Source organism: Hemibagrus wyckioides, linkage group LG18, assembly GCF_019097595.1.
Source record: "Hemibagrus wyckioides isolate EC202008001 linkage group LG18, SWU_Hwy_1.0, whole genome shotgun sequence".
Lineage (NCBI taxonomy): Eukaryota > Metazoa > Chordata > Actinopteri > Siluriformes > Bagridae > Hemibagrus > Hemibagrus wyckioides.
Window position 1 is genome coordinate 20,692,142 of NC_080727.1, and position 26,702 is coordinate 20,718,843.

Here is a 26,702-nt window from a genome sequence, read left to right on the forward strand (position 1 = left end):
TTGGATTTTTGGACAGAATCTCTAGGGTCAGTGTGTTGCATCAGTCAGAAGTTAAGCTGAAACACACAAACGGGATTTTACGCATCGTGGTTTCTTGGTAAAATGACAAACTGTACTGTTTTTGTCTTATTACATTCACGTGAGAGAAAAAAAAACGACAGGCTGGTGAGGGAATGACTGCTACAAGTATAGCTTTTTTTTTGATGTAAGTGATAACCTGCTTTGGCCACTTTAATAGGAACATGTGTACAACGATCTAATCAGCATGGTCTATAAAATCACACTGACTTTTATATTTCCTTCCAGTCTTTAGCTGGTCAGGTCTGGTGGGAATATGTCCAGTGTAATCTCAGATATCTGTTCTCAGATTCGGTGACAGAATAAATGACATTTGCTCCCTTTCACACCGACAAAGTTCAACGTGTTGTGTTGCACTGAGACAGCTGTAAAGAGTGATTATTCTTCTCGTCGTTCACCTTTAGACCTTCCTCAGCGACGAGCCGTCTCCGACCACCACGTCTCCGTCTGTGACTCACTGGATGTAACTCTAGAGTCTGTTGTCTGTGGGTAAAAATGATAGGAAATCCAAAATTTCTAAAATATTTAGACCAGCCGCTCTGGCATAATGATGTTTGATGTGAATATGAACTGAAGCTCATAATCTGTATCTGCAGCAGTTTATGCTTTGTGGCTGATAGCTCCATGCATGAGCAGGAGTCCAGGTTTTATTATGAAAGTATTGTTTGATTGTAAATGAGCAACATTTTGATATATTGTGTACTTTAGATTAGCACAGTGGAATAATTTAATTAGTAAATAAGTAAACGAATGAATAAATACATAAATAAATAAATGTGAGGTTTGTAAAACATTTAATAAAGTGTCCTTTGAGTGAAAATGAGCAACATTTTGATATACTGTGCAATAATTGTAATAAATAAATAATCCGATCTATGCTCGGGTCACAGGGAGCCTGTGCCTATCTCAGGCGTCATCGGGCATCAAGGCAGGATACACCCTGGACGGAGTGCCAACCCATCGCAGGGCACACACACACTCTCATTCACTCACACAATCACACACTAGGGGCAATTTAGAGACTCCAATCAGCCTAGAAGCATGTCTTTGGACTGTGGGAGGAAACCGGAGTACCCGGAGGAAACCCACCAAGCACGGGGAGAACATGCAAACTCCACACACACAGTGAGCGGGAGCGAGACTCGATCCTAGATTACCACAGTGGAATCATTTAATTAGTAAATAAATATATAAATAAATAAATAAATGTGAGGTATGTAAGGCATTTAATAACGTGAGCAACATTTTGATATACTGTGTAATTTAGATAAGCACAGTGATATAATTGTAAAAAATAAATAAATAAATAAATAAATAAATAAATAAATAAATAAATAAATAAATGTGAGGTTTGTAAGACTTTTATAAAGGCTGCCTTTTGTACTTGTTACTAGACATAAATTAAGAGGGAGGTGGCAGGGGAAGTCTGGAAGAACCCAAAGGAAAAGGGAGGTGGAGATGTTCCAAACTTAAAAGACTCTCACTGCGACACAGAGTCAGTGGTGCTATGACTGGAGGTGGATTCTGGATAAACCTTTAAACCGTAGCTCTCCTTCACCTGAGCGTCAGACGTACCTGGAGTTGATTGCCGCAGTGTAACCATGTACAACAACGGCTATAACAAAAGCTATTCCGGAGCCAAAGTGGGATTTCCAGCCAAGAAAATGCACAGACCAGAGGAAAAGGGTTGCGGTTACTACATGAAGCTGATCTTCTTCTTTTCCTCACTGATCCAGTCTCTCATCATTGTCAGTCTGGTGCTCTTTCTGGTTTACGGACAGCCGGAGCAGACCACAGAAGAGAAGAGGGTAAAGGAACTGGAAAAGAATAACAATAAGCTGAGTCTGGAAAAAATGTCTCTTCAAGACAAAGTGAAGAACCTCACCAAGCAACTGAACATCACGGTTACAGCAAAGAAGGCTGCTGATAAAGACGTACAATCGATGCGTGAACTGGCCAAAAATTCCACCTTTAATATAAATTTCTTGCAAAGCAGATGGGTAAGAATTGTTTTTTCCACTTTAGTCATGAGTCCTTAATATTATCCAGGACATGCTGATGTGATTTATAATTTATTCTCCGGCTCTAATCCGTCATGTCTGTTTACACAAGGAATATTACTGCAGCGAATGAAATATTTGTTTTATTTGAGTCACTATTTTTGTTTTTTGTAATAGACAAATTTGCAAATGGATATTTATAGTCAATTAAATATAATGTACACATTTTTTCAGTCCTATACATAAAGTCGGGGTTTAAATGCTTTGGTTTCTATTGAATATTTTTTGCAGAATTTGTATGATTTTGTACGATGTGTTTAATTTGGCAGCGACAGTGTGAGACAGAGAAAAGGACAGTTTCGAATCCCATTTGTCCCGCCGTCTCTTTTACAGGTGAGGAATCTTCCTTCTTCATTAATATTCTGTTAAATTAACTCGTTTATATTAGCGCATTATATTCTAACGTCGAACTAAAGCTCGGCTTATCTGGATATATGGATGCAATCTAGATTTCAAGGTGCTTCATCGTTCGTAGTTTTTTCCCCCCCTCAGGCCGAGGCTGTGAGTTTTTGCTTCAGAAATCTGAAGAAATGCTGAAACTTGTCAACACAAACTTCACCGAACAAATGAGTACCATGAAAATCAATTTCGAAAACGCCAATAAAGACAGAATGGTGTATCATCTGGAAGCAATCCAGCTGCGACGAGACAAAGCCTCCCTCGAAGAAAGGATCGAGATCTACGAGAAATCCTGTAAGGAGGATTTCGTCAATTCTTTGCAGGGAATCCCGAACGTAACCAGGCAGTTTCTTAAAAAGGTTGACGATTTGTTCACGAAGCACGAATCCTTCCAGCTCACTTGTGACAAACAAAGCACGAAGCTCGAAGACATTCGGGTGAACTGCAGCAGCCTGTCCAGAGAGGTGGAGAACAAGCTTCAGACATATCTGGACAGAGTGGGAAGTCAGGTCACGGCTCTTCTGGGCGCGAATGCCAAATTCCAAACAAAAAACAAACTACTGGCAGAGGATGCCATGTGGTGCAAGGGGAATCTCAGTGCCACTGTGGAGCAGAAACAAAAGGCTCTCACGCAAGCTCAGCTGAAGCATGATGAAGAAAAGGAGAAGCTCCTGCTGCAGGTCAGACAGCTGACCGAAAATGGGAAACTTAATGAAAATCTACTGACTGTGAAAGATATCGATATTAAAATTCTTAACGAGAAGGTCAACAGCCTCAACATGTCACTGACCACTTGTAAGGTGGGTTTTTTAACAACAGCAACAAAAACAAAAATCACATCATATACACAAAAACTACACGAATGATTTCACACGGCTCATTGTTTCCTTTACAGGCCTCACAAAAAAACATTTTCAGTTCATTTCCTTCCGGAAGGACCAACACGTGGAATTCTGGCGGGTCACAGCTGACTGGACTTGGTAGCATCGGACAAGGTACAGCAGGACTGAGCAATACAGGTTTAGGCAGCAGTACAAGTCTACTGGGGCGAACGGGTATGGCTGTACCAGGGGTTAACAATCCAGGGTTGAGTGGAACATCCGGCATTAGAACATCGTCAACTGTAGCAGGAACCGGTATAACTGACCTCCAGTTTTCAGGTAAGAACAAAAAAACCAGCATTTATTCCTTTATTCCTTCTCTTGTAAAATTCTAATGGAAGTGTAACACTTTTCAAGCTTTGGTTTATGGATCTGATTTGTTTCTGTTTTATCTTTGTCTCCAGCACTAATCAATCAACACTTGCGAGACCTTCAACGTTATACGAAAGATTGAAGAAGATCGAAGACAGACTGAAGGATCCAGCGACATCTGTGCCACCAGTATATGGAATAGATGTGGTCAGGAGGGGATGATAACTTTTCTATACTCTCAGAACTCAGAAAGAATAACAGGTTTATATTATCACGTCGTCATTTCTATAATAAAAGTCATTTTGTAAACGGGGTTCAGCACATAATCTGTCATAATCTTCAAAAACTGATCATTTTTTAATATTCATGTTTATATATCTTTCATGGAAGAAGTCTCAGGTTTTCAACACAGTTTCCTTCACAGGAGAGTCTTCAGGACAGACCAAGCAAATTCATGCTTTCTGGTTTCTCGAGAACTACAAACTGTATTTTTTTTTAATTATTATTATTATCTAGTCTGGTTGAGAAACAACTGTTTATAGCTGTGATAATGTACATGATAATCAGCAATCAACATAAATGTGACTATATATGGATAAAAATCTCTACATGACGTTTGATACACGTCATGTTTTTGAATAAAAGGCTTAAAATGTGCATTTTTTAATGAACTATTATTCTCATGATGTTAATAAAATGCACAGAAACCTTTTAATATAAGGTTAGTCATATAAATGTACACTGATCAGGCATAACATTATGACCACCTATTATTGTGTTGGTCGCCCTTTTCCTGCCAAAACAGCCCTGACCCATCATGCACTGTGTATTCTGACAGCTTTCTAACAGAACCAGCATTAACTTCTTCAGCAGTTTGAGCAACAGTAGCTTGTTTGTTGGATCGGATCACACGGTCCAGCCTTCACTCCCCACGTGCATCAGTGATCCTTGGCCGCCCATGACCCTGTCGCCGGTTCACCACTGTTCCTTCCTTGCACCACTTTTGATAGATACTGACCACTGCAGACTGGGAACACCCCACAAGAGCTGCAGTTTTGGAGATGCTCTGATCCAGTGGTCTAGCCATCGCAATTCGTCAAACTCGCTCAAATCCTTACACTTGTCCATTTTTCCTGCTTCTAACACATCAACTTTGAGGACAAAATGTTCACTTGCTACCTAATATATCCCACCCACTAACAGGTGCCATGATGAGGAGATCATCAGCCTTATTCACTTCACCTGTCAGTGGTCATAATGTTATGCCTGATCGGTGTATGTAAGTCAGTTGTTTTACTTGCGATCTTGCACTTATTTGACATTTTTTATCTTCATGTATGTCTTTAAAAAAATATCAATAATAATAATAAAAATATCACAAAAGAAAACACATTTTTCTCATTATGTGTCATGGTGTTACAGTTGAAAATCCAAATCATCTGTGTTTGTAAGACACACATTCTTGGAGAGCACATGACATGAGTCCAGCTGATGTACGTCAAAGGAATGTGGCAGTAAACAAGAGTGTTTAGAGTGTGATGGACTTGAGGGGATTTACCTTAATCCGAATGGATGGTCCGCCCTCAAGAGATGACTGTTTGTCTGTTTATGGTGCAGAACAGGAAGGGTGGATAAAACAATGATTCACCCATGCTCCAAAAGTCAGGTGCAAGCAATCAGTATGATTAAACAGACAGAGTTACCCATCCATCAATCCATATCTATCTAACACCCTTAAAATAACTCTGGCCAAACAACACAGCCTATTGTGATATTCTTCTTCTTTTTTCTTTTTTTTTACGTCAATAGGAATTTTTCATTTTTATTTTTTTTCTTAAACAACACCCTCTCCATCCAAACGGAAATCCATTCCAAGCCAAATCCGATCCTTCAGCCACGAGGCAGCGAGGTTAGATAACCCGAACTCCAATTCTTTCACTTCAAATGGACGCGTCCGTTCGCATAAATGACAGCAAAACAATAAAAATAGGTCGAGAACGAAGCACTAACTAAACACACCTTAAAGCTTGGCAGATCGTCCAGGATATACCTACCGAGAGGACACATTGTCTTTCCAAAAGACAATGTTCGTCATGTCCACAGAGAGACATTGGCACTGATAAGCTGCACTACATGTGCAGAATGTAAAACAATTAGAACAGTTTCCCATGCTGACTTGCTTCCTGTGAGAAGCAATGCCAAAAGCATCGCTATAATAATAATAAAAAAAAAAAAAAAAATACAAAAGCTTAAGTGGAGCAGAAACAAGGCGCCAATTAATAAATAATGCGGTTGCATAATGGCAGCTACGGTTCTGCTCAAAGGATATCCTTTGTTTAGCGTAAGTGACTTCCACTTAGGCATGCTTTGCTCTGAGAGTCGCTTGTAACGTTAGCATCTGTGACATCTGAACAATACGTCCTTGAGAAGATGTTTGGCTTATTTACCGCCATTAAAGCTGCTGTCCTTGTCATGTCTTCAAGCTTGAGCATGAAGCACGAGAAACTGATCCGTTTAGACTTAAAAAATAAACGCATTCGGGTTTTTCTTGAAGCGACCGTTACCACAAACCCGATGTTTTTCGACATTTAACGTCCTTCTGCAGGTCAGTACATGGTTCAGCGTTCAAAAGGTCAACCAAGAACAACGGCTGAAAAAATAAATGGTAACATGCGTAAAAGATCTTCTCCTGCGTTGACAGGAAGGGATTGGTGCGTATTATTAAAACCTCCTTCCGTCTAATTGGTTGTAAAACCTTGACCACGGTTATTCACGTTCTCGAACGCTAATTGCACTTCCTAAAATGTTGGGACATTAGGACTCTATGGTAAAGACATTAAGAGGTCAGAACCTTTTGTTCGTCTCTAAAAATAATGAGAGCACGCAATTTATAAATAAACTCATATAGATAGCTCATTGACTCACATAATTATCTATCTTTAAGCTACTACTACGTCTGTTTTGAGGAGTTTTGTTTTACCCTTAAATGCAGTGCTGTAAATGTAAGCTCTATCTCTAGGTGTGATCTGGAGTGAGTTAAAGCCGAGCAAGTCCCGTGCGTTTCTTTTATTTCAGACAAGAAAGTATGAAATTCAGATTTCTAAAACTGAGGAAAAGGGAAACATACACTTGCTTTGGTTCAAGCTTGAGATTAATGTTGCTATAGATGTTTGGAAATAGTGATTTTCTTTTGCATAATCAAATGATTCCGAAGCTTTATTCTAAACACTACACAAAATATGAACCCATGTGTTCATCCATGGATTAATCCAATCAGACAATTCTGTCTCAGATGCACGAAGCAATCTTCAGCTGTCCCGTTTGGGTGAGTCTGTTCTTGGTTGATGTTGTAGCTCATCAGGCTCACAGGTTTGACATATTGTGCCTTTTGAGATGGATTTCTGCTCACAAGAGTGATCATTTCGGTCACGGCAGCTTTCTTCTCAGCTCCAACCTGTCTGGAAGTTCTGACCTCGCTCTGAAAACGCCAAGGCGTTTTTCTCTCTGCGGAACTGCCGCTCACTGGATATTGTTTTTCACACCATTCTGGGTAAACTCCAGAGACTGTTATGCTTCCAGGAAATCAGCCTGTCTGGCACCAACAAGCATGCCAGTCTGAGATAAAGTTTGTCGCCCTGTTATGATGTTCGTGAACAAGCTCTCGACTTGTATTCGAACAATATTAGCTGCAGCCTGATTAGCTGCTTAAAAATGGCATAAATGTAATAAGAAATAAAGCGAGTGTATAAAGTGAGCATCGAGTCGGCCATACGAATCAGAATAATGGAAGGACCAGCGCCGGATCGAAGACGGTTTAAGGCTTTCGACGGAATATATGAAGGATAAAAGGAAGGAAGTGTTCGAAAAGGATATAGTAGGTACCCAGAGTATTGATGTGTGCTAAAGTTAAAGTTCAGCAGCCCGGCGTGTCTGCGAAACAGTCCACCGCCCAGCAGTCCTTTAGCCGACGCCTGGTCAGTGCTAAAAATGATGCATCGTTGAAAGAGGTGAAAGGAGACTGACACAATATGCGGAAATGAACAGACAGCCAACCTCGGTGCCAGAAGATCAACAAGAAAAAAAAAAGAAAAGGCAAAGCTCATAACACTTTGACATGAACAAGGCTCGCTAGCAGACAGCCTTACAAAGGTTTGCTTTTTTTTAGCCAAAGAGAAATAGACACTGCTACTGAAATCATTTCCTGGACACACTGTATGTATTGGACATTTCAAGTTGAAATTTTAGAAGAATTTCTGTGTCTCAGACACATGATACTAATAGCTGAACAGTTGCTGAAAAATCACATTCTGGACCCGTGAAGCTCATGTCCGTGGCTGTACTTAAGGGCGGATCTCCTCAACAACCTCCGAGAGGAAAAAGCCATAATCATCAGTCTCATGAGGAAAGAACAAACGGAAAGAGTGGAAAGAGGAAAAATATGGCCGCGACACCTCCACAAACAATATCAGTGACAGAAATAAAATCTGCAAACGTCATAAGGAAATGAGACTGGCACTTCTGGTTGTTGTTGGGGTTTTCTTTTTTTGTTGTTTTCTCTTTTTTTAATAATGGGCACAGAGCCACATCTTAAACATACTCCTTTGTTTTTGGCTCTCTAATGTAACCTATGAGCCTGGAAAGCACTCAAAAATCCTCACTTCCTCAAGACAAAAACATCACTTTCACGCTATGCATCTCTGGAAAGTCCAATGAATTGAAATAGCTGGTGTGACTGACCACATGCCCGAGACGCCCGTCTCTCCACAATGAGTGTGAAGCAACGTGGAGAAGAATAGACAGACTGGGGGTCTTCAGGGAGACTGCATTAATGTCTAGATAAAGAAATATTGCAAAACTGTAACAAACAAACAAACAATATTTTTGTACACTATTTCTAAAAACATTTTTCTGCAACTGAATATAATCAATGAAAACATTTTAAGCTGATTCACACATTAAAGCAATAGATAGATAGATAGATAGATAGATAGATAGATAGATAGATAGATAGATAGATAGATAGATAGATAGATAGATAGAAAGAAAGAAAGAAAGAAAGAAAGAAAGAAAGAAAGAAAGAAAGAAAGAAAGAAAGAAAGAAAGAAAGACATACAAATAAACAGGCAGACAGCAGAAAGAAAGAAAGAAAGAAAGAAAGAAAGAAAGAAAGAAAGAAAGAAAGAAAGAAAGAAAGACAAATAAACAGGTAGACAGCAGGCAGAAAGAAAGAAAGAAAGAAAGAAAGAAAGAAAGAAAGAAAGAAAGAAAGAAAGAAAGAAAGAAAGACATACAAATAAACAGGCAGACAGCAGAAAGAAAGAAAGAAAGAAAGAAAGAAAGAAAGAAAGAAAGAAAGAAAGAAAGAAAGAAAGAAAGAAAGAAAGAAAGAAAGAAAGAAAGAAAGACATACAAATAAACAGGCAGACAGCAGAAAGAAAGAAAGAAAGAAAGAAAGAAAGAAAGAAAGAAAGAAAGAAAGAGATAGATGGACATACAAATAAACAGACAGACAGGCAGACAGCAGAAAGAAAGAAAGAAAGAAAGAAAGAAAGAAAGAAAGAAAGAAAGAAAGAAAGAAAGAAAGAAAGAGGAAGGAAGGAAGGAAAATGAAGGATGGAAGGGAGAAAGAAAGGGAGAAAGAAAGAAAGAAAGAAAGAAAGACAAATAAACAGGTAGACAGCAGGCAGAAAGAAAGAAAGAAAGAAAGAAAGAAAGAAAGAAAGAAAGAAAGAAAGAAAGAAAGAAAGACAAATAAACAGGTAGACAGCAGGCAGAAAGAAAGAAAGAAAGAAAGAAAGAAAGAAAGAAAGAAAGAAAGAAAGAAAGAAAGACAAATAAACATGTAGACAGCAGGCAGAAAGAAAGAAAGAAAGAAAGAAAGAAAGAAAGAAAGACAAATAAACATGTAGACAGCAGAAAGAAAGAAAGAAAGAAAGAAAGAAAGAAAGAAAGAAAGAAAGAAAGAAAGAAAGAAAGAAAGAAAGAAAGAAAGAAAGAAAGAAAGAAAGGGACAGATAGACAGACATACAAATAAACAGATAGATAGATAGATAGATAGATAGATAGATAGATAGATAGATAGATAGATAGATAGATAGATAGATAGATAGATAGATAGATGAAAAAAGAAAGAGACAGATAGACATACAAATAAACAGATAAATAGATAGTCAGACAAAGAACTTATCTATCGTTTTCTAATATCCTTTTCCCCGTGTTTATCTCAGCCTACTTACATGAAGAACTCACTACATGTCTCATTGTAATGTCAAAGTTTGTTGTTTCTCTAAAAAACATATCTTACATTTAGACACAAACACACACACAGAGAGAGAGAGAGAGAGAGAGAGCGAGAGAGAGAGAGAGAGAGAGAGCAAGAGAGAGAGTTTCTAATACAGTTATTGTTTCTAACATCATCACAGTTGTTCTTGTTGGAAATCCTGACCGTACGATTAGTATTGATGCACATACACATTTACACATCCAGGAGTTCTTTCACTGATAAACTGTATTTCAAGTCTTATAAACCAGTTAACCAGCTAACCAGCAACAAACCTACTAAACACTCATGAAGATCAGCAGTCCTCTCGTTCTATCTGGATTTCGAAGGCATTGTAAAGAGCATGCAGGACAGAGCAACCAGATTTTATTCAATAAATAACATGAAAACACAAGTGTGCACATTAACATGTGTGTATTACAGCAACATAAAACATAACAAAAAATAAACACATTGTATTAGTATAAAAATACGAGTTAAAACATTTAATAAAAAAAACACAGTTGATGCTTGAATATGTGTGGTGGCCTGGGAAAACCCTTCACATGCTGTTTTCTATTATTTATTATTATTAATCTTAAAAACAGGCTATAAAACCTACCTATGTCTACATTAGAAAGTAAACAAGACTGATGCTTTATGAAAGATTATCGGAAGGTAAGTGAAATGAAAACCTGAAATATTTCCAATGGATAGATGGATAGATAGATGGATAGATACAGACATAGAAAGGCATAAAAAAACAGACAGAGATAGCTCAAGTGGTTAAGACTCTGGGTTGTTGATCGGAAGATGATAGATAGATAGATAGATAGATAGATAGATAGATAGATAGATAGATAGATAGATAGATAGATAGATAGATAGATAGATAGATAGATAGATAGATAGATAGATAGAAAGGCATACAAAAAACAGACAGAGATAGCTCAAGTGGTTAAGGCTCTGGGTCGTTGATTGGAAGATCAGGGTTCAAGCTGCCACCATTGGGCCCTTGAGCAAGGCCCCCAACCCACCCTTCTCCAGGGGCGCTGCATCATGGCTGACCCTGCACTCTGACCACAACGAATTTCACTGTGCAGTAATGTGTATGTGACAAATAAAGACATCTTAACCAGGTTAGGAAGCAAATCAAAACATTTCTATGTCTTCTTGCTGAAATATGTTTTCTTAAACCTGTTTGCTTCGGCATTTTGAGTGACAAGCCTAACGGTTTTCCCAGGACACCAGACATATTTCTACACTCTTTGGAACAACTGATACCCATCTCATGGTATTACATTCTTTACATGCTGGACATTACAACCAAAATCCTGTATATTAGCCTTCAAAATGGTACATAGGGTCAATATGTAACAATTCACCACCAATAAGCTGCGTCCCAAATGACATACTACACACCGTACAACATGGACCCTAGAGTTTAGCGTATGGATATTAGAAGGGTCTCAAATGGAATGCTAATATTTTATACTTATAAGCCGTTTCTCAGGCAATAAAAAAAATGACATCAAACGCTCATATGCCAACTTTAACAGAATACACTGATTTTTTTTGTTAAATGTTGAGAAATAAATTACACAACATGGACCAATTTAAAGGACATTTGTGTGACGTCTTGTCCACTGGAGTGTCGTCGTCCTTCTTGAAAATGTTTTCTCATCAGTGCCTGGTAGCCCCACCCCTTTTCTGGTTTATAAGCAAAGCAAGTGCATGAAACTTTGTTTATTTGTTTGTATAAGTGCATCAACCGGGTCCTTGAAGTGCACTTCTTTTAATTGAACACTACTCACACTATTTGCACCACACAATGTGATTTGGGACACACCTTATATATATATATATATATATATATTTCTGTCTAGATGAATCTATACGCTAAAGTACATCCCTTATTTTATTCCCAAGCTATAAAACAAATATGTCCACCACTCGAGGCAGACAAATGGGTTTGGTCAGCAACCTCAGCTTGTTTGTTTCTAGCAACTGTATCGCATGAACACACACATTACCGTGACCTATGACCAACTATAACAAAATCAAAACTAATATCCTGAAGCCATAAAAAGCATAACGTAACAGATGACCTGAAGCTTTGTTCAGGATATAAAACCAAGCTGTGGCAGAAATCTGCAGTTTCCTCACCTTCATTATAAGTGAAATAAATAAACTCTGTAGCACAGGAGTGTACTTTAAGCAGCGTGTGCATGAACAGCAGTAAGCGTGGCTGTATATATATACAGTATACATCTGAGCTGTGTATTTGTGCGTTACATTAAAATCCTGTGAAAGCTAATCAGAGTGCCGTGTGAGCTTCAGACAGAGATGGAGAGCTGAGAGGAATGTTAAAAAGCTCAGTGAGGTAAACTGTGAAAACAAACTTATACCAGTGACACACGGTGGTACACACACGTCGTGCCGGCTGTGATCTGGCTTGTCTGTGCGCAAACACACACACACACCACTGATGTAAATGTCCAAGAATGTCGATGAGAGAACTCACAGACGCATCCAGGGCCCATGTCTTTGTCTTAAACTGGTGTCCTGTGAGGCTCTCTGCTCCAGCTCGGAGTCGTCACTCGCGTTGACCTCTGGTATACGTAGAAGGTTAAGATCTGGCGCAGCAAGACAGGGGCGCGAGATTAACACCCTTTGCATGGGTGAGCATGTGTATGCGCTTTGTTTACTTACCATCCTCTTCATTTTGCGAAGATTCCCCGACCGAACTAATCGCTCCAAGTGTGTCCAGATCACCTGGCAAAATAAAAAATGTTGAAGGCGAAATTTAGCGCAAGACACAGACATGTAATGTTCCTGACTGCTTGCTTCAGGTCTCTTGAGCTTTGAGAGAACAAAAAATGTGGATTCTCTGTGGCTGATCGAGTCGAATGATTACAGTCTAACGCTGTGATTTTAATCCTGTATGGATCATTATCAATATCTTCACTGAGGAAGAGACAGGAGTCCGAGCTGGAGGTAGCAGAGCTGAGGATGTTGAGGTTCTCTTTGGGAGTGAGACGGCTGGACAGGATTAGGAACGAGTACGTCAGAGGGACAGCTCATGTTGGACGTTTGGGGGGACGAAGGACAGATTAAGATGGTTTGGACATGTTCAGAGGAGGGAGAGTGAGTATATCGGTAGGAGAATGGAGCTGCCAGGCAGGAGGCAAAGGGGAAGTTCTCTTGTTATAATTAACATCACAGTAACGACAACCGGAAATAAACACTATTATTAAAAGTCAACAGTCACTTGTTATGAATCTAGCCAACATTTTGTTTACTTATGGCGGTTTGTTAGTTATAATATCCGTAAAACGAGCTAGCTTAGACATAAAAATTCAATCTTAAATAAGTCCTGGAGACGTAACTTAAAATGTATGGAACTAGCAGGGTTCAGAATTGTATTCCAGTCAGCCACTAGAGGGCGTCAGAGACACTTCAGCTTCTCTAACCCCTGTGTCAGCATCTGCACACTGATTTCGCGTCACTCACCTTTAGTTTGCTCGCTCTCTGCTGGTCGGTCAGCAGGTGCATCTTGATCCTTCTCGTACTTCAGATCTGGCAAGATAACAAATGTATAAACCAAACAACGGTAACACTGTATAAACATTCACCACAATAGGGAACTGCCCTGTTTACCGAGGAATACTATTATTCTAGTATCCTGTTATCTTGCGTCTATTAGTCACAGTAGAGTGGGTGTGGCTTCCCACAAACATCCAACACACCCATCTACTATTTTTTCTAGTATAAAAATACAATATAACTTATATTAAATAATTCATTGTGTACTGATCATGCATGGTGTCATAATGAAACTCTACTACTTAGGGTTCTTACTTGGAGCACTAGCTGTTGCGCGCATGCGTCTCTGGGCTTCCTCTCTTCTCTTCTGTAGACGTGTTGTGTCTCCCATCATTACCTAGACACAAAATAGAAAACTTAAAACACAGCGATAAATCATATGCAGTCCGTACGTAGAATGATTGGCACCTTGGTAAAATCATTATAGTGGGTGTGTAACAATTATTCGTAACCCTTTATCACTATAACAGCAACAAGTCTTTTGCTATAAGGCTTGAGGATACAGAGGAAGCATTCAGAGAGTTATTAATACAGAATCTCTCAAGATCTGCCTTATGTCCTCTCTTCAGCTCACCTCATGGCCTCTGAAAGAACTTTAAGTCAGGAGATGGAGGTGACCATGTAGACAAGCCTCTAAATCCACAATAACGATTTAATGACCACAGAGTCAACTTGAGGCTTGTTTTGGATCATGTTATGAAACTGGTTGTCATGCACGTCACTGCATTTATTTCAATGAGAGGTTAGCTTTCTCTCATATTTTCAGGGTGGGTTTAACCTAAATTATTATACAGACACTTTTTAAGTAACCTGGAAGAGACTGTAACTTGTCATTTGGGACAGGAACCTCTGGATTTGTGAGATATTTATAGAAGAGTTTTGATGTCGTACCTGGACTCTAACCTGCTCTGGGGGCCACAAGCCTCCCCAGATGAACTGGAGATAACTAAACAGCACAATCACACTGAGGAATGTGAAGTTACTGCCAACTCCTATGACAGCTGATGTCAGGGGGAAATTATACAGGAGGTATCTGTGGAGAGGTGGAAATTAAAGAGAGAGAGAGAACAGAACACAAGGTTATTAGCTGATATAACTTAGCTTAAGTCCATCCATCCATTTTCTATACCCGCTTTATTCCTAATTAGGGTCACGGGGATCTGCTGGAGTCTATCCCAGCACATATTGGGCGAAAGGCAGGGGTACACCCTGGACAGGTCGCCAGTCCATCACAGGGCCACACATATAGACAGACAACCACTCACACTCACACTCACTCCTATGGGCAGAACATGCAAACTCCACACAGAAAGGCCCCTGCCTGTCCGAACCCAGGACCTTCCTGCTGTGAGACAACAGTACTAACCACTAAGCCACTGTGCTGCCCTAACATTATGTCCTAATACATTATTTCCTACCTATACAACATATATACTTTTCATGTTAATTTTTTAACATTGAGCTTTGCCTTATTTCTGCCCACCATAGGGGTACCACCCGTTTGCACTTTATGAAGCTAGGACATTCTTTCTGTCTTTAGCTCTATGTTGTCGTATTTGTTCTGTAGCTATATGTTGTCGTTGTTGTCTATGTAGCACCAGGGTCCTGGAGAAACGTTGTCTCAGGTCACTATGTACTGAGTCAGCTATATGTGGTTGAAATGAGTATAATACAAGTAAAGTAAAATTAAGTAATATACATATAATATGAACATACTGAAGCAAACAGCTGTTCGGGATAAAGAAGAAAGCTTTAAAAAGTCTATGACATGGTACACACTTAATCCCAGTGAAGTAGGCGTGGATCCGAAGCTGGGCAGAGTAGATCTGCACACGGCGAGATTGAATCTCTATCACGGCCCCGACAGTAGGCTGGTACTGCGGAGTAAAAGAGAAGACAGTGAGATGATCTACTAAAGCTAATACTCTTGCAATCTATCTTAATATCAATAAAGCTTCTCAAGGTTTAGACTTTGACTACTCAAAACAAAATCACAGCGCTGTGGCCGTATTTCATTTAATCTGACCGTACTCACAGAGTCCGACTTGTAGTCTGAGTAGAGCTCCACCTCTATCAGCTGCTTCTGCTCCGACAGACCCGTGAGCAGCATCGGGGAGAACACCATGGTGCTGAGGGTCTGCAGGAGACTGGAGCGATAATGCAGCATGGCCTGATGGGAAAACAGCAATCGATGATTTGAGGAAATCATGCCATGCTGTACTCTATAAAACAGAGACCAGAGTCTGGAAAAATGTGCCAATGTTCCATCCTCGTGTTGTTTAATGACTTTCATTTCGCAGCTACAAACATTTTTCCTCGATCCTCGAGCCTTTAACCAGATCATAGTGCTGTACAGTGGAGTCCTGCCGATATATTGTGTATCACCCAGTAACCACTCTGGGATTAAAAAACCCAACAGTAATGCTGCAGAGGTGATATTTAGAGATCAAACCTAGAATAATACGTACACTAAGGTAAAGGGCGCCCTCTTGTGGACTGTATCAGTGTGTTATTTTAACAGCATCATAAAACAGCTGATTTCATGATCCAAATATCCCACAGGTTCTAAACAACTAGACCGCAAAGGTATAAACAGCTGACCCGACATTATCTGGTCCATAGGAGAACGTAATGGAAAATCAAACCAAAACCTTTACTTAATTCTTACTCACAGAGCGAGCCACACTAGACACAATTTTTCCGTCTTTGGCGTAGCAGGACATTTTGATCATGAACATGCCGAGCTGCTCGTTGACTGGCGATTCCGGCATCTCCAGTTCGAGAGAGACCCGATACGGCTGACCGTACATCAACACCTGCAGCACAGACACAATTATTTGCTATTAAACTGACTGACTGATCTTTCAAGATAAACCGGATTTTTTAGAGAGGTGTGCATTTGAAGGTAAATCACGCTATACACTGAGTTATAGAACAAAGAGAAAACTGAAACTGAAAGCAGGGCTGGACATTATGTTCATAGGGACGTTATATGAGAATGAATAAGCAATAAATGTGAGGATCTTACCTGCTCTTTGCCATTTTTTAGGAGTGAGACATTAGCCATTGGGAAGGAACAGAGTTCGGAGCTGGCAGATTCACAGTCACTTCTGAAACAAAAAGTTCGGATTATATTCTTAATTATATACTAACTTATAAAACATCATTAATACATATATACTGTCTACTCTAAAAGTATTGGAACTCCAAGGCGAAACAAACGTGTTCCAATATTTTTTGACCACCCGACTAATTGGTTCACTTAAAATCTGCTCATAATAATGTGCCCATTACAGCAACCACAATCTAAACCTTGGATACTAAAATTGACGATAATTAATATCAAATATTTGCAATAAAAGGCTCAAGCAGCTTCTGCTGAATCCCTCTAATCCTACCTATAAATAACACATCTAACAGACACAGTACAATGTGCCTGTACCTGTATTGGTAGTTCACAGGCGTAGAGAAGCTGACGGTGGGCATGTAGGAGTAGTAGAAACTGCCGTACAAAAAGATTGACACCCAAAGCAGCAGGAGCAAAGCGCAGAAGAGGATGGCGGCCCGCAGCAGCGTACGCCGAGCCCTCAGCAGAGTCACAGCTGCCACGTCCTGAAGCCAGACCAGAAGAGGACCCATCATCAAGCCCATCCAATTCGGTCCTCAGCCGTCGACTCAGCATTCAGGTCCTCCAGACTGAATGCCTTAAACCCCTCATTCAAACCCAGTCGCACCCATACAGGGTTTTTTTTTTGCTTTCTGTCAGGTTCTCTTTATTGTGCTTGCTGAGAATCAGCTGCTTTAACTTCAGGACTCATTTTGAGCATACGATGTCTGACCGGTGTCTTTTTACCTGTAAAGAAAAATAAACAATAAATACAGTGTTACACACTAGATTGCCAAAAGTTTTGGGACACCCCTCCAAATCATTGAATTCAGGTGTTGTTTTTCAGGAGTTGGGCTCGGCCCCTTAGTTCCAGTGAAAGGAACTCTTAATGCTTCAGCTTCATACCAAGACATTTTGGACAATATCATGCTTTGTGGGAACAGTTTGGGGATGACCCCTTCCTGTTCCAACATGACTGCACACCAGTGCACAAAGCAAGGTCCATAAAGACATGGATGAGTGAGTTTGGTGTGGAGGAACTTCACAGAGTCCTGACCTCAACCTGATAGAACACCTTTGGGATGAATTAGAGTGGAGACCTCGAGCCAGGTCAAAACTGGGACGTTTGACTTTACATGCACATGGATGTAACACGGAGTTGACCCGCCCTGGGAAGACTTTCCACAAGGTTTAGGAGTGTGTTTATGGGGAATTTCTGACCATTCCTCTAGAAGCGCATTTGTGAGGTCAGGCACTGATGTTGGACGAGAAGGTCTGGCTCACAGTCTCCGCCCTAATTCAACCTGGGCCCCTGAAAGCCCACCCTCTGCACCACCATGCTGGCATTTAGAAATAGTGACTAATTTTCTTTCTTTCTTTGACATGAATCATATGCTAATCCACCATAAAATTTAAGACCAACTATGGTGTATTTATTTCAAAACCACTCTTCATTTCTAAATGAGGAACAAACTAGGTAAAGCAACAGCTGGATACATGTGTGTGGGTGGAGCTGACAGATGTGTAACCTTAAATACCTGATAAAGTGACAGGTACACAAAGACACCTTTAACACAACTGGGCGTGTACACAAGTCACTTAACATTCCTGTATATTTTCGCACAAACATTAACTGCAGACACTTTCGTTAATAAGAGTTAGACATCGACATCATCATCATCATCATCGTCATCATCATCACTAAGCAATGCTCGCCCGTATACTCTGCTAGCTAGCTAGTTAGCTAGCTAGCGTTATTGAGCTCCTCGTTAACTAACTATCTTCATTATTATTCTTAATGAACCCTTCGAAAACGTAAGACTGCGGTGTGAGAAAAATATCCTCATACTCACCTTGTATAAAAATAAATAAATAAACAAATAAATATCACTCAAAACCATGCAGAGGAAGGAACAAGTGCCGGATAACTGTTAGCTGTTAGCACTACGGCTAAACTGCAAATACGGCAAGTGTGGAGGGACAAACGACACAAGCGCGCTACGTATTTCAGGTTTCTGTCATGTCTCCATGGCTGGCATGTAAGGAAAGAAGAAAAATAATTCTGAAGAGCAAGATACAGGGAGGAAAGCTACAGGGAATAAAGAAAGGTAAAATGAAAGATTAAAATGACTTATAACTAAATAAACAGCCTGTAGTTTGTCACCATTCCCAGTGACGCAGAGACACCAATATTTTTCCACTGTCATTTGGTCACTTTACACCTTTTTCCTATAAATCAAATTGAATTACTCTTTCAAATATTCCTATATATTTCTTATGAACCATTAAAAGAATAAAAAGCAATGTTTTTCCCCCCCAAATTGCCTTTAACTATATGAATTTATGAATTAATAATAAGATTTTCCATTGAAAAATTCCATTAAAAATTCATATCATGTTATTTCACGTTTTCATCGATATACAGGACATGTCTTGTCCGTGTCACAGTCACCTCGGGCTTGGTGATGGAATCTAAATACAAATATAAATCTATCTCTGGTTTTCTGTAAAGCTGCTTCGTGACGATGTTTGCTATTAAAAATAAAACTGAACAAAACATTTTACTCAAGGTACATAAAGGGCATAGTGTACTTGTGAATAAGAAAACAATGGAAATAAAGTAGAAAGGCCAACGACCAAAATTATGGAATGAAATACAAAAAAAAATATGCAGATGAAATGTACAGAAATATCTTTCAATTCTTGATTTTTTTATTAGTCACATATAGAGTAAACAACTCATAGTGATATTAAAATAGATATCTGAATATCGGTGTAGCATTTAATTGCATTTATTTCACTTAAGCGTTAATAGAAAATTAGTGGTGGAGATACCACATTAGGTTTAACATATCAAATAAAACAAACACTCCGATGAGAAATAGCAAACTGTACATGTTTGCCGGATAGAATTTATGAAAAACTAATCAATTTAATCATTTTCTGTCTTCCCTTTTAAATGGAGAAATGGATCATAACGTAAACCGACCCCAAAGAAAAATTCAAGGCTAGGGATTATTTTCCAAAAAAGCTGCGTGAAATGTTTTCTAATCTTGGTTCATAATATGCAAGAATGAACCTTATATATCGTCCACTTCCTAGCTTGCTGTAAGAAGTGAATTATAGTGATACGCCTGTGAGCTTGGAGGCATTTCCACATACACAGTCTCGGCATAAAGTAGTGTTCATAAATGTAACATGAGCTGGAATGGATGACGGGGGGGAGGAGAATAGGCAGAGATGTTAATGTGGCCATATGGAGATGGAGCCGAGCTGTAATATCTGAGTGGGAGAGACCACTGAGGCAAAATGGAGCCACAGATTCACACAAAGAGGCTGAGACTGCAGCAGTTCCCATGGTAACGGGGGCCATGAGAGGCAGGGCATTATTGGGCCACGAAAATACACACACCAAACACATAATAGCTCTTGCAGTTTAATGGCGAATATAACATGCCTATCGTTTATATACGCCTTCCCTCCGTGCTGTGTATTTCCATCCAGACACACATCACCTCCCCCTCGTCCTACCTAATTGGAGCAGAAATGGTATAGACCAACCCGCAGAATAGTAGAGCCCCCCAGGCTCTTCCTGGCTCGTTCCACTCACTGCAGAGGGGCGTTTTTTACTGCATCCATCAAGAGCCTAGTGCTCAGTGTAGCAGAATTGCAGTGCACTGGACTGGACAGAACCGGGAAGCATCCATACTGTCGGTGAGGGTGGGGTCCGGCTGCACCGAGAGACAAAACACACACGGAGGGAAAAAAGGAATAAGGAGAGAAGAGGAGGGCGAGCACCAGAAGAGGAACACAACAAGGGTAGGACGGAGGAGATGGGGAGATGGGGGAGAAAATTTAGAAGGCCCTATACTGGGTGAAACAGATCTTTTTTTCCCCCTCCCATCTCCTCCTTCATCCATCCTTATTTTGCTCTGCATCTTCTTCGGAATTCACTCTATTGTTTTTTACACGTGTGCTCTTGTTATATGATGTCGATTGAGATTTCATTCAGTTAGTTTATTAAAAAGAGATTAGATTCGGAATCAGTTAATGTACGAGTGGCCATTATGGCCATGTACTCGTCTGGCCCAGTTTATTACCTGCAGCCAATTCATGATACATGGACTGGAAACCAATCTGTGGGTTTTTATTTTTTTCGGCAGTTTCTCAGAAATACGGTGCAGAAATATGATGTAACTGTTTATTAGTCTATGAATATGAATATCCAGCATTCGGCATTCTGATGGTGGTTAATACAACTCGGCGTATGACTAGAGAAAATATATAATGTGACTATACCAAGATGCTAGTATATCCTTACTGATTGGTGAGCAAAACAAAAGAGTTTATATTAGTTTAGCTAGAAATAAAAATGGAAAATCTAGGCACAAATAGCTAAGCTAAAGCACTAGATCTGAATGAACAATTACCGGCGAATTGATCTGATCTACAGTATCGTGTGGTCTACTGCGTTCACACTGTCCACTTATCAAGGTGAGGTTTAGGTTTTCCAGGGCAGGCTGCTTTTAGAAAGGAAGTAGTAAATGACACTAGCGGGGGTTAGTCTCTTGAGGGAAGGACGAGCGAAGAGAACGGGAGAGTAAGTGGTGAAGGAGAGGATGGGCTTCTCTCTCTCTTCCTGATTCCTGTAAACATCATCACTGTGTATAATCATTAATGAAGCAATGGGGATTCACTGAAGTGTGTCCCTGTGGAAATTAAGACATCTACAGTTGATATCATTTCATGTGCATTCATAACAATTATTCCTAACTTGTGTGGTTATTAGTCTTAGTGCTGGTTTTTTTTGCCAACGTGTGGATGTCTGTATACGGCAGGATGAAAGGAGACACCCCTGTGAACAGCACCATGAGTGTCGGTCAGGCAAGGAAGCTGGTGGAACAGCTCAAGATCGAAGCCAGTTTCTGTCGGATCAAGGTGAGAGAAGGGGATTGTTTTTCAACCTTTTTCTCCACTCCTAGACTCGCAGCCTAATTAGTATTACACATACTCACAAATCTGGAATCAGGTTAATTAATGTGGCCTAATTCTACCGTCCCTTCTGACGACGCAGGTCAGAAAGAACTTATGTGCATGAATTTGCCTAGCCTTATATATTAACATGCTTGCTGTTTAAACTCATTTGTTTAATTTTGGAGCTGTAAGGCATACTGCGCTTTTCAAAGCTCTTAGTGATGCCTCTTTGGTTCCTCGATGCGTCCAGCAAGTGACCCGGAAACCGATTGAAGTCCTCTTTCCGAGTCCTCTGAAGACTATCCCAGGAAAACTCGCTCCATTGACCGGCACCATACAGACACACACTCGTAGAGTTTATAGTAGCCAATTTGCCTACCTGGACAGTGGGAGGAAACTGCAAAATACAAAATGTAAATGTCTTGTAGTAAAAACAGAGAAGTCAAGTGAGGAGTAGAATGTTGTTTAAGATAAAACATCACCATAAAAGTGTGCACTAAGGTTTTCATTAATGATAATTCAGCATGTGATCACTGATATGCAGATTTCCTTTCCTTGCATCCTTTACTGGCTTCCTCAGAGAAAGAAGAGCGAAAAGGAAGGAAGGAAAAGAAATCTAATTCTAGAAGAAAGGAGAAGCACACTTGGTTCATGGCTGACACATGACTCTGTGTGTGTGTGTGCATCAGCAACCTGAGAGACATTGTTCACATGATCAGCTGTTTACCTAATTATGCACACCTGGCAGATTAAAGGCAACATCCGCTAGATGGCAAGTCTCAGCTGAAACATCACCGAACATCAGGTTTCCATGCTGACCAGTAAAATGGACAGTTCTTCTCTATCACAGAATGTTAAATATGTATATGAAGCACATGGGCTTCTTTTTTAAGACCTTTTTCCCGTAAGCATGATTGTCATCATGAGCCACATTGCAAATCGGAAACTACGCAATTTAAGATGCGTACTTGTTTTAGATTTGTATTAAAAACAGACTTTTTGTTGTTGTCATTATTTAAACACTACCCATAAATAGAAATCTGTTAGCATTAATATTAAAATTAATACTGGAGATGTCCAAATTTAGTTTGTTGTTCCTGTTACATCGCACTAAACCGATTCATTGTGTTCTATTAAATGCCATGATTTATGATTTTAAGAAGAAGAAGAAGCCTTTATACATTTTACAGCACAGAGGAATTCTTCTCTTCACATATCACTGCTGAGGAAGTTGGGGTCAGAGCACAGGGGCAGCTATGATACAGCACCCCTGGACCAGAAAGGGTTAAGTTTGCCAGTAGTGGCAGCACTGGGGCTTGAACCCTGATCTACCAATCAAGGACCCAGTGCCTTAACCACTTGAGCCACCACTGCCCATAAACTGTCACTTCCGCCCAAACAGGGACTCGAACCCTGGACCCTCAGATTTAAGGTCTGTTGCTATCCTAGCTTTAAAATCTTCCAAGTAAATAGTAATAAACAGTAAACTATTTATATTTACGCTGAATCACAGGCAAATGTTTAAGCTCGTTGTAGTTAAAAGCATGAAGAAACCTGGCTAATGCTGCAAGTGATGGATGTTTGACTCAACCCCAAATCACTCTTAAGTAGTTCTTTGGAAAAGGGTTAATATGGAACCCTTATGGTGGGACTTTTGAGGTTGAAGACAAAATAAATCTCTCATTATTTATTAATGATATGTATCGTATTTCTAATAGTAAAATCGAATAACATGTCATTGACAAAGGAACAACAGTGTGTGTCTTCCTACTTTGGGTCAGCTTTCCTCCTGCTCTTGTCGAGAGACCACAGAAGACTCAGGCAACTTCCGGAAATACTTGACTTCCACTGGTCACTTGACTTCCACTTTTTACTAAAGCTTCTGTTTCCCTTTCACAGAGGGTTTCAATTAGAATAATTTCTAATTAGACTTGAGCTTAGAATCTTTACCTATCCAAAGAACCTCAAGCATATACAGCATCATAAAGCAGTCTCTCCCAGTCATCAGGAGATGATTTTGTTTTTCTCCCAGCTCACAAACCTCCTGACCTAAGCAATCAGAATACTGAAGATGAAGACTGGTATGAAAAACACTGTCCTAGAGATTAGGAAATTTAGGTTAAATCGAGCACTGTATGAATAAACAGGTCTGCTCCTGCTCCCTCAGGTATCGAAGGCAGCTGCAGACTTGATGGCTTATTGCGATGCCCACGCCTGCGAGGACCCCCTCATCACCCCTGTGCCCACCTCAGAGAACCCCTTCAGGGAGAAAAAGTTCTTCTGTGCTCTCCTCTGAGCAGGAAATCAGCAAGAATCGAATTAGCCTCATTTAGATGATTGATTTGTGTATGCTCATCACACACACACACACACACACACACACACACACACACACATGAACACAACACCAAAAATGTGAGTTTTAAATCTCTGGTTCTGGAATTCGATCATTCGACTGTGGTCAAGGCTAAACATCCATAACGTGTGAGGACATTTTTGTGCTACGCTGTTTTTCGTGTTCCGTGAGAGACGCCTAGTCTCACTTTTATTAGGCAGGTGTGCATTAGATAGAGAGTAAAGACGCAACTATAACTATATTAATTGGTGTATATGGTGAACACATACATACTACATGCACATATGCAAGCACATGATTTTTCTAACCAAATGAAAATGAAACAAGTTTTGCGGTTGGATGTTTTATTATTTCAACTCTTTCGACTACTGCGCATTTAAGTAACATGTATATTGCTTTTATCCCCCAGACGGTATACAATGATCGCGATTTATAAATTCTGTATGTTTTGGGTTTTTTAAATCTTCTTTTTAAGTGGCTCTGTATGCGTGTAGATTTTTTGGTAAAGGGTACGAGAGGTTGATTTTTTTTTTTTTGTTCGTTTTTTTTTGGGGAATTGGCCAAATTGGATGCACTGATCTACACAATAATTACACTTAAAAATCATCTGAAAAAAAAGGGGTTTACAAAAAAGCTATCAGCGATCTCACAAATTCGGAATAAGAGATGACTGTTAGCTGTAAAATAAAACAAAAAAGTTCACTTGTTTAAGAGCCCAAACAACTGTAAATGGAAAAAAAATCCCTTGTGATCCCATATGAGGTTTTACAAAAATACTGCAGACAAAATGAAAAACTGAAAAATAAAAATATCACCAAGACAGTTCGTGTTCTTGTATGTCTTGTAAGTGAGTGCTCATTCTGGATGATTAACACCTATGGGAGTGGTTCATTCTTTATTTAATGCATAAACCGGTTAAGTCAAGTCAAGGGGCTTTGAATGTCATTTTAAGCTTATAGTTGGTTCAAATGAAACCCTTCAGGAACCTGATGCTGTCCAGAGCTACATAACACAACACAGAGCTAAGAACCAAGAACTTAACATAGTTTTACACACAAGTGCAAATATGTGCAAATGTGAGCCCAATCGACTGATATAAATCATACAGTGACTGGCTAGTTCTTTTCGATTACAATGTATGACAATGTAGAAGTTTTTCCTTTCAGCTGATGGAGACAGGAGAGTGTCTTAAGATACACTGATCAGGCATAACATTATGATCAGTGCCAGGTGAAGTGATTAACACTGATGATCTCCTCATCATGGCACCTGTTAGTGGGTGGGATATATTAGGCAGCAAGTGAACATTTTGTCCTCAAAGTTGATGTGTTAGAAGCAGGAAAAATGGACAAGTGTAAGGATTTGAGCCAAAATTGTGATGGCTAGACCACTGGATCTCCAAAACTGCAGCTCTTGTGGGGTGTTCCTGGTCTGCAGTGGTTAGCATCTATCAAAAGTATCCTTTAAATCCTGCAAGTTGCAAGGTGGGGCCCATGGAGTGAGCCCTTACAGGACCTGCTGCTAACATCTTGGCGCCAGATACCACAGCACACCTAGGGGATCTAGTGGAGTCCATGTCCTGACAGGTCAGGGCTGTTTTGGCAGGACCAACACAATATTAGGCAGGTGGTCATAATGTTATAGCTGATCGGTTTCAAATTCAATTCAAAAAATATTATTTATCCCCAGGGGGCAATTTAAGAAAGCTGCTCTTAGCAGAGGATGGTTTCGATCCATCGACCACTGGGTTATGGGCCCAGCACCCTTCCGCTGCGCCACTCTGCTCATAGCACACCCCAGAACCCACAATCCCTGAATTAGGAGGGCACTGCCTTATCCATTAGGCCACTGGGGCTCAAGTTTGGTGTAGTTAGCTAAAGTAAAAGAACCGATCTTGAACAGAAATCAGCCAAAATGTCCAAAAACAACATATTATAGTCATGGCTACAGACAAAAATCACAATGTTAACACTAAGAAGGTGAGATTTCAAAGAGCTGGAAACCACCAAGCATGGAAAACTTCTCTTTCTTGAATAAAACTTTAATATATATTAATATCAGTTTGTCCAATTACTTTAGACCCCTGAAGATGAGGGTTATCAGATATAAGAAGAGCTATAATTACTACACCGTTCACCAGATTTGGAGGTAAATACCCTAAAATTCTAGAAAGCCTGAATCGGTGTTTATAATCATTATTTAAATTCAACTCCAATACACTGTAGTAGACATACACTGACCATGCAAAACATTATGACCACATGCCTAATATTGTGCTGGTCCCCCTTTTGCTGCCAAACCAGCCCTGACCTTTCGAGGCATGGACTACACTAGATCCCTGAAGGTGTGCTGTGGTATCTGGCACCAAGATGGTAGCAGCAGATACTTAAAGGACACTTTTGATAGATACTGACCACTGCAGACCGGGAACACCCCACAAGACCTGCAGTTTTGGAGATGCTCTGATCCAGTGGTCTAGCCATCACAATTTGGCCCTGCATCAAACTCGCTCAAATCCTTAAACTTGTCCATTTTCCCTGCATCTAACATCAACTTTGAGGACAAAATGTTTACCTGCTGCCTAATATATCCCACCCACTAACAGGTGCTATGATGAGGAGATCATCAGCGTTATTCACTTCACCTCTCACTGCTCAGAACGTTAGGCCTG

General features: G+C 40.0%; 3 protein-coding genes across 4 annotated transcripts; 2 read left to right on the forward strand and 1 right to left on the reverse strand.

Moving 5' to 3' along the window:
- The first annotated feature begins 1,556 nt into the window (after positions 1 to 1,556).
- On the forward strand, positions 1,557 to 5,122 carry plvapa (plasmalemma vesicle associated protein a). The gene is made up of 5 exons (XM_058416301.1): positions 1,557 to 2,078; positions 2,408 to 2,471; positions 2,631 to 3,337; positions 3,433 to 3,697; positions 3,823 to 5,122. Exons 1-5 carry the CDS (start codon positions 1,680 to 1,682, stop codon positions 3,870 to 3,872), a joined length of 1,485 nt encoding a protein of 494 aa, XP_058272284.1. The 5' UTR covers positions 1,557 to 1,679; the 3' UTR covers positions 3,873 to 5,122.
- Positions 5,123 to 10,359: 5,237 nt separating this feature from the next.
- bscl2 (BSCL2 lipid droplet biogenesis associated, seipin) lies at positions 10,360 to 18,691 on the reverse strand. Of its 2 annotated transcripts, none has more exons than XM_058415912.1 (11): positions 18,555 to 18,691; positions 17,038 to 17,448; positions 16,624 to 16,705; positions 16,268 to 16,411; positions 15,631 to 15,765; positions 15,375 to 15,472; positions 14,487 to 14,628; positions 13,851 to 13,932; positions 13,503 to 13,568; positions 12,702 to 12,764; positions 10,360 to 12,601 (listed from the first exon to the last, which is right to left on the reverse strand). In XM_058415912.1, the coding sequence occupies exons 2-11, from the start codon at positions 17,244 to 17,246 to the stop codon at positions 12,510 to 12,512; spliced, it is 1,113 nt and encodes a 370-aa protein (XP_058271895.1). In that variant the 5' UTR covers positions 17,247 to 17,448; positions 18,555 to 18,691; the 3' UTR covers positions 10,360 to 12,509. The 2 variants fall into 2 exon arrangements, with proteins under 2 accessions (XP_058271895.1, XP_058271894.1); XM_058415911.1 differs by having other exon boundaries at positions 10,360 to 12,625; positions 18,555 to 18,690.
- Positions 18,692 to 20,296: 1,605 nt separating this feature from the next.
- Positions 20,297 to 24,853, forward strand: gng3 (guanine nucleotide binding protein (G protein), gamma 3). The gene is made up of 3 exons (XM_058415914.1): positions 20,297 to 20,520; positions 21,540 to 21,639; positions 23,843 to 24,853. The coding sequence occupies exons 2-3, from the start codon at positions 21,541 to 21,543 to the stop codon at positions 23,969 to 23,971; spliced, it is 228 nt and encodes a 75-aa protein (XP_058271897.1). The 5' UTR covers positions 20,297 to 20,520; position 21,540; the 3' UTR covers positions 23,972 to 24,853.
- The last annotated feature ends 1,849 nt before the right edge of the window (positions 24,854 to 26,702 follow it).

Excerpts from the sequence above, each read along its gene's own strand:
- plvapa (XM_058416301.1), top strand. The coding sequence starts at position 1,680 with ATGTACAACAACGGCTATAACAAAAGCTATTCCGGAGCCAAAGTGGGA. Across the intron at positions 2,079-2,407 it reads ATTTCTTGCAAAGCAGATGG|CGACAGTGTGAGACAGAGAA; the intron begins GTAAGAATTGTT and ends TTAATTTGGCAG. Across the intron at positions 3,698-3,822 it reads AACTGACCTCCAGTTTTCAG|CACTAATCAATCAACACTTG; the intron begins GTAAGAACAAAA and ends CTTTGTCTCCAG.
- bscl2 (XM_058415911.1), bottom strand. The coding sequence starts at position 17,246 with ATGGGCTTGATGATGGGTCCTCTTCTGGTCTGGCTTCAGGACGTGGCA. Across the intron at positions 12,765-13,502 it reads AGAGAGCGAGCAAACTAAAG|GTGATCTGGACACACTTGGA; the intron begins GTGAGTGACGCG and ends TTATTTTGCCAG. Across the intron at positions 12,626-12,701 it reads TTCGCAAAATGAAGAGGATG|ATCTTAACCTTCTACGTATA; the intron begins GTAAGTAAACAA and ends TTGCTGCGCCAG.
- gng3 (XM_058415914.1), top strand. The coding sequence starts at position 21,541 with ATGAAAGGAGACACCCCTGTGAACAGCACCATGAGTGTCGGTCAGGCA. Across the intron at positions 21,640-23,842 it reads CCAGTTTCTGTCGGATCAAG|GTATCGAAGGCAGCTGCAGA; the intron begins GTGAGAGAAGGG and ends CTGCTCCCTCAG.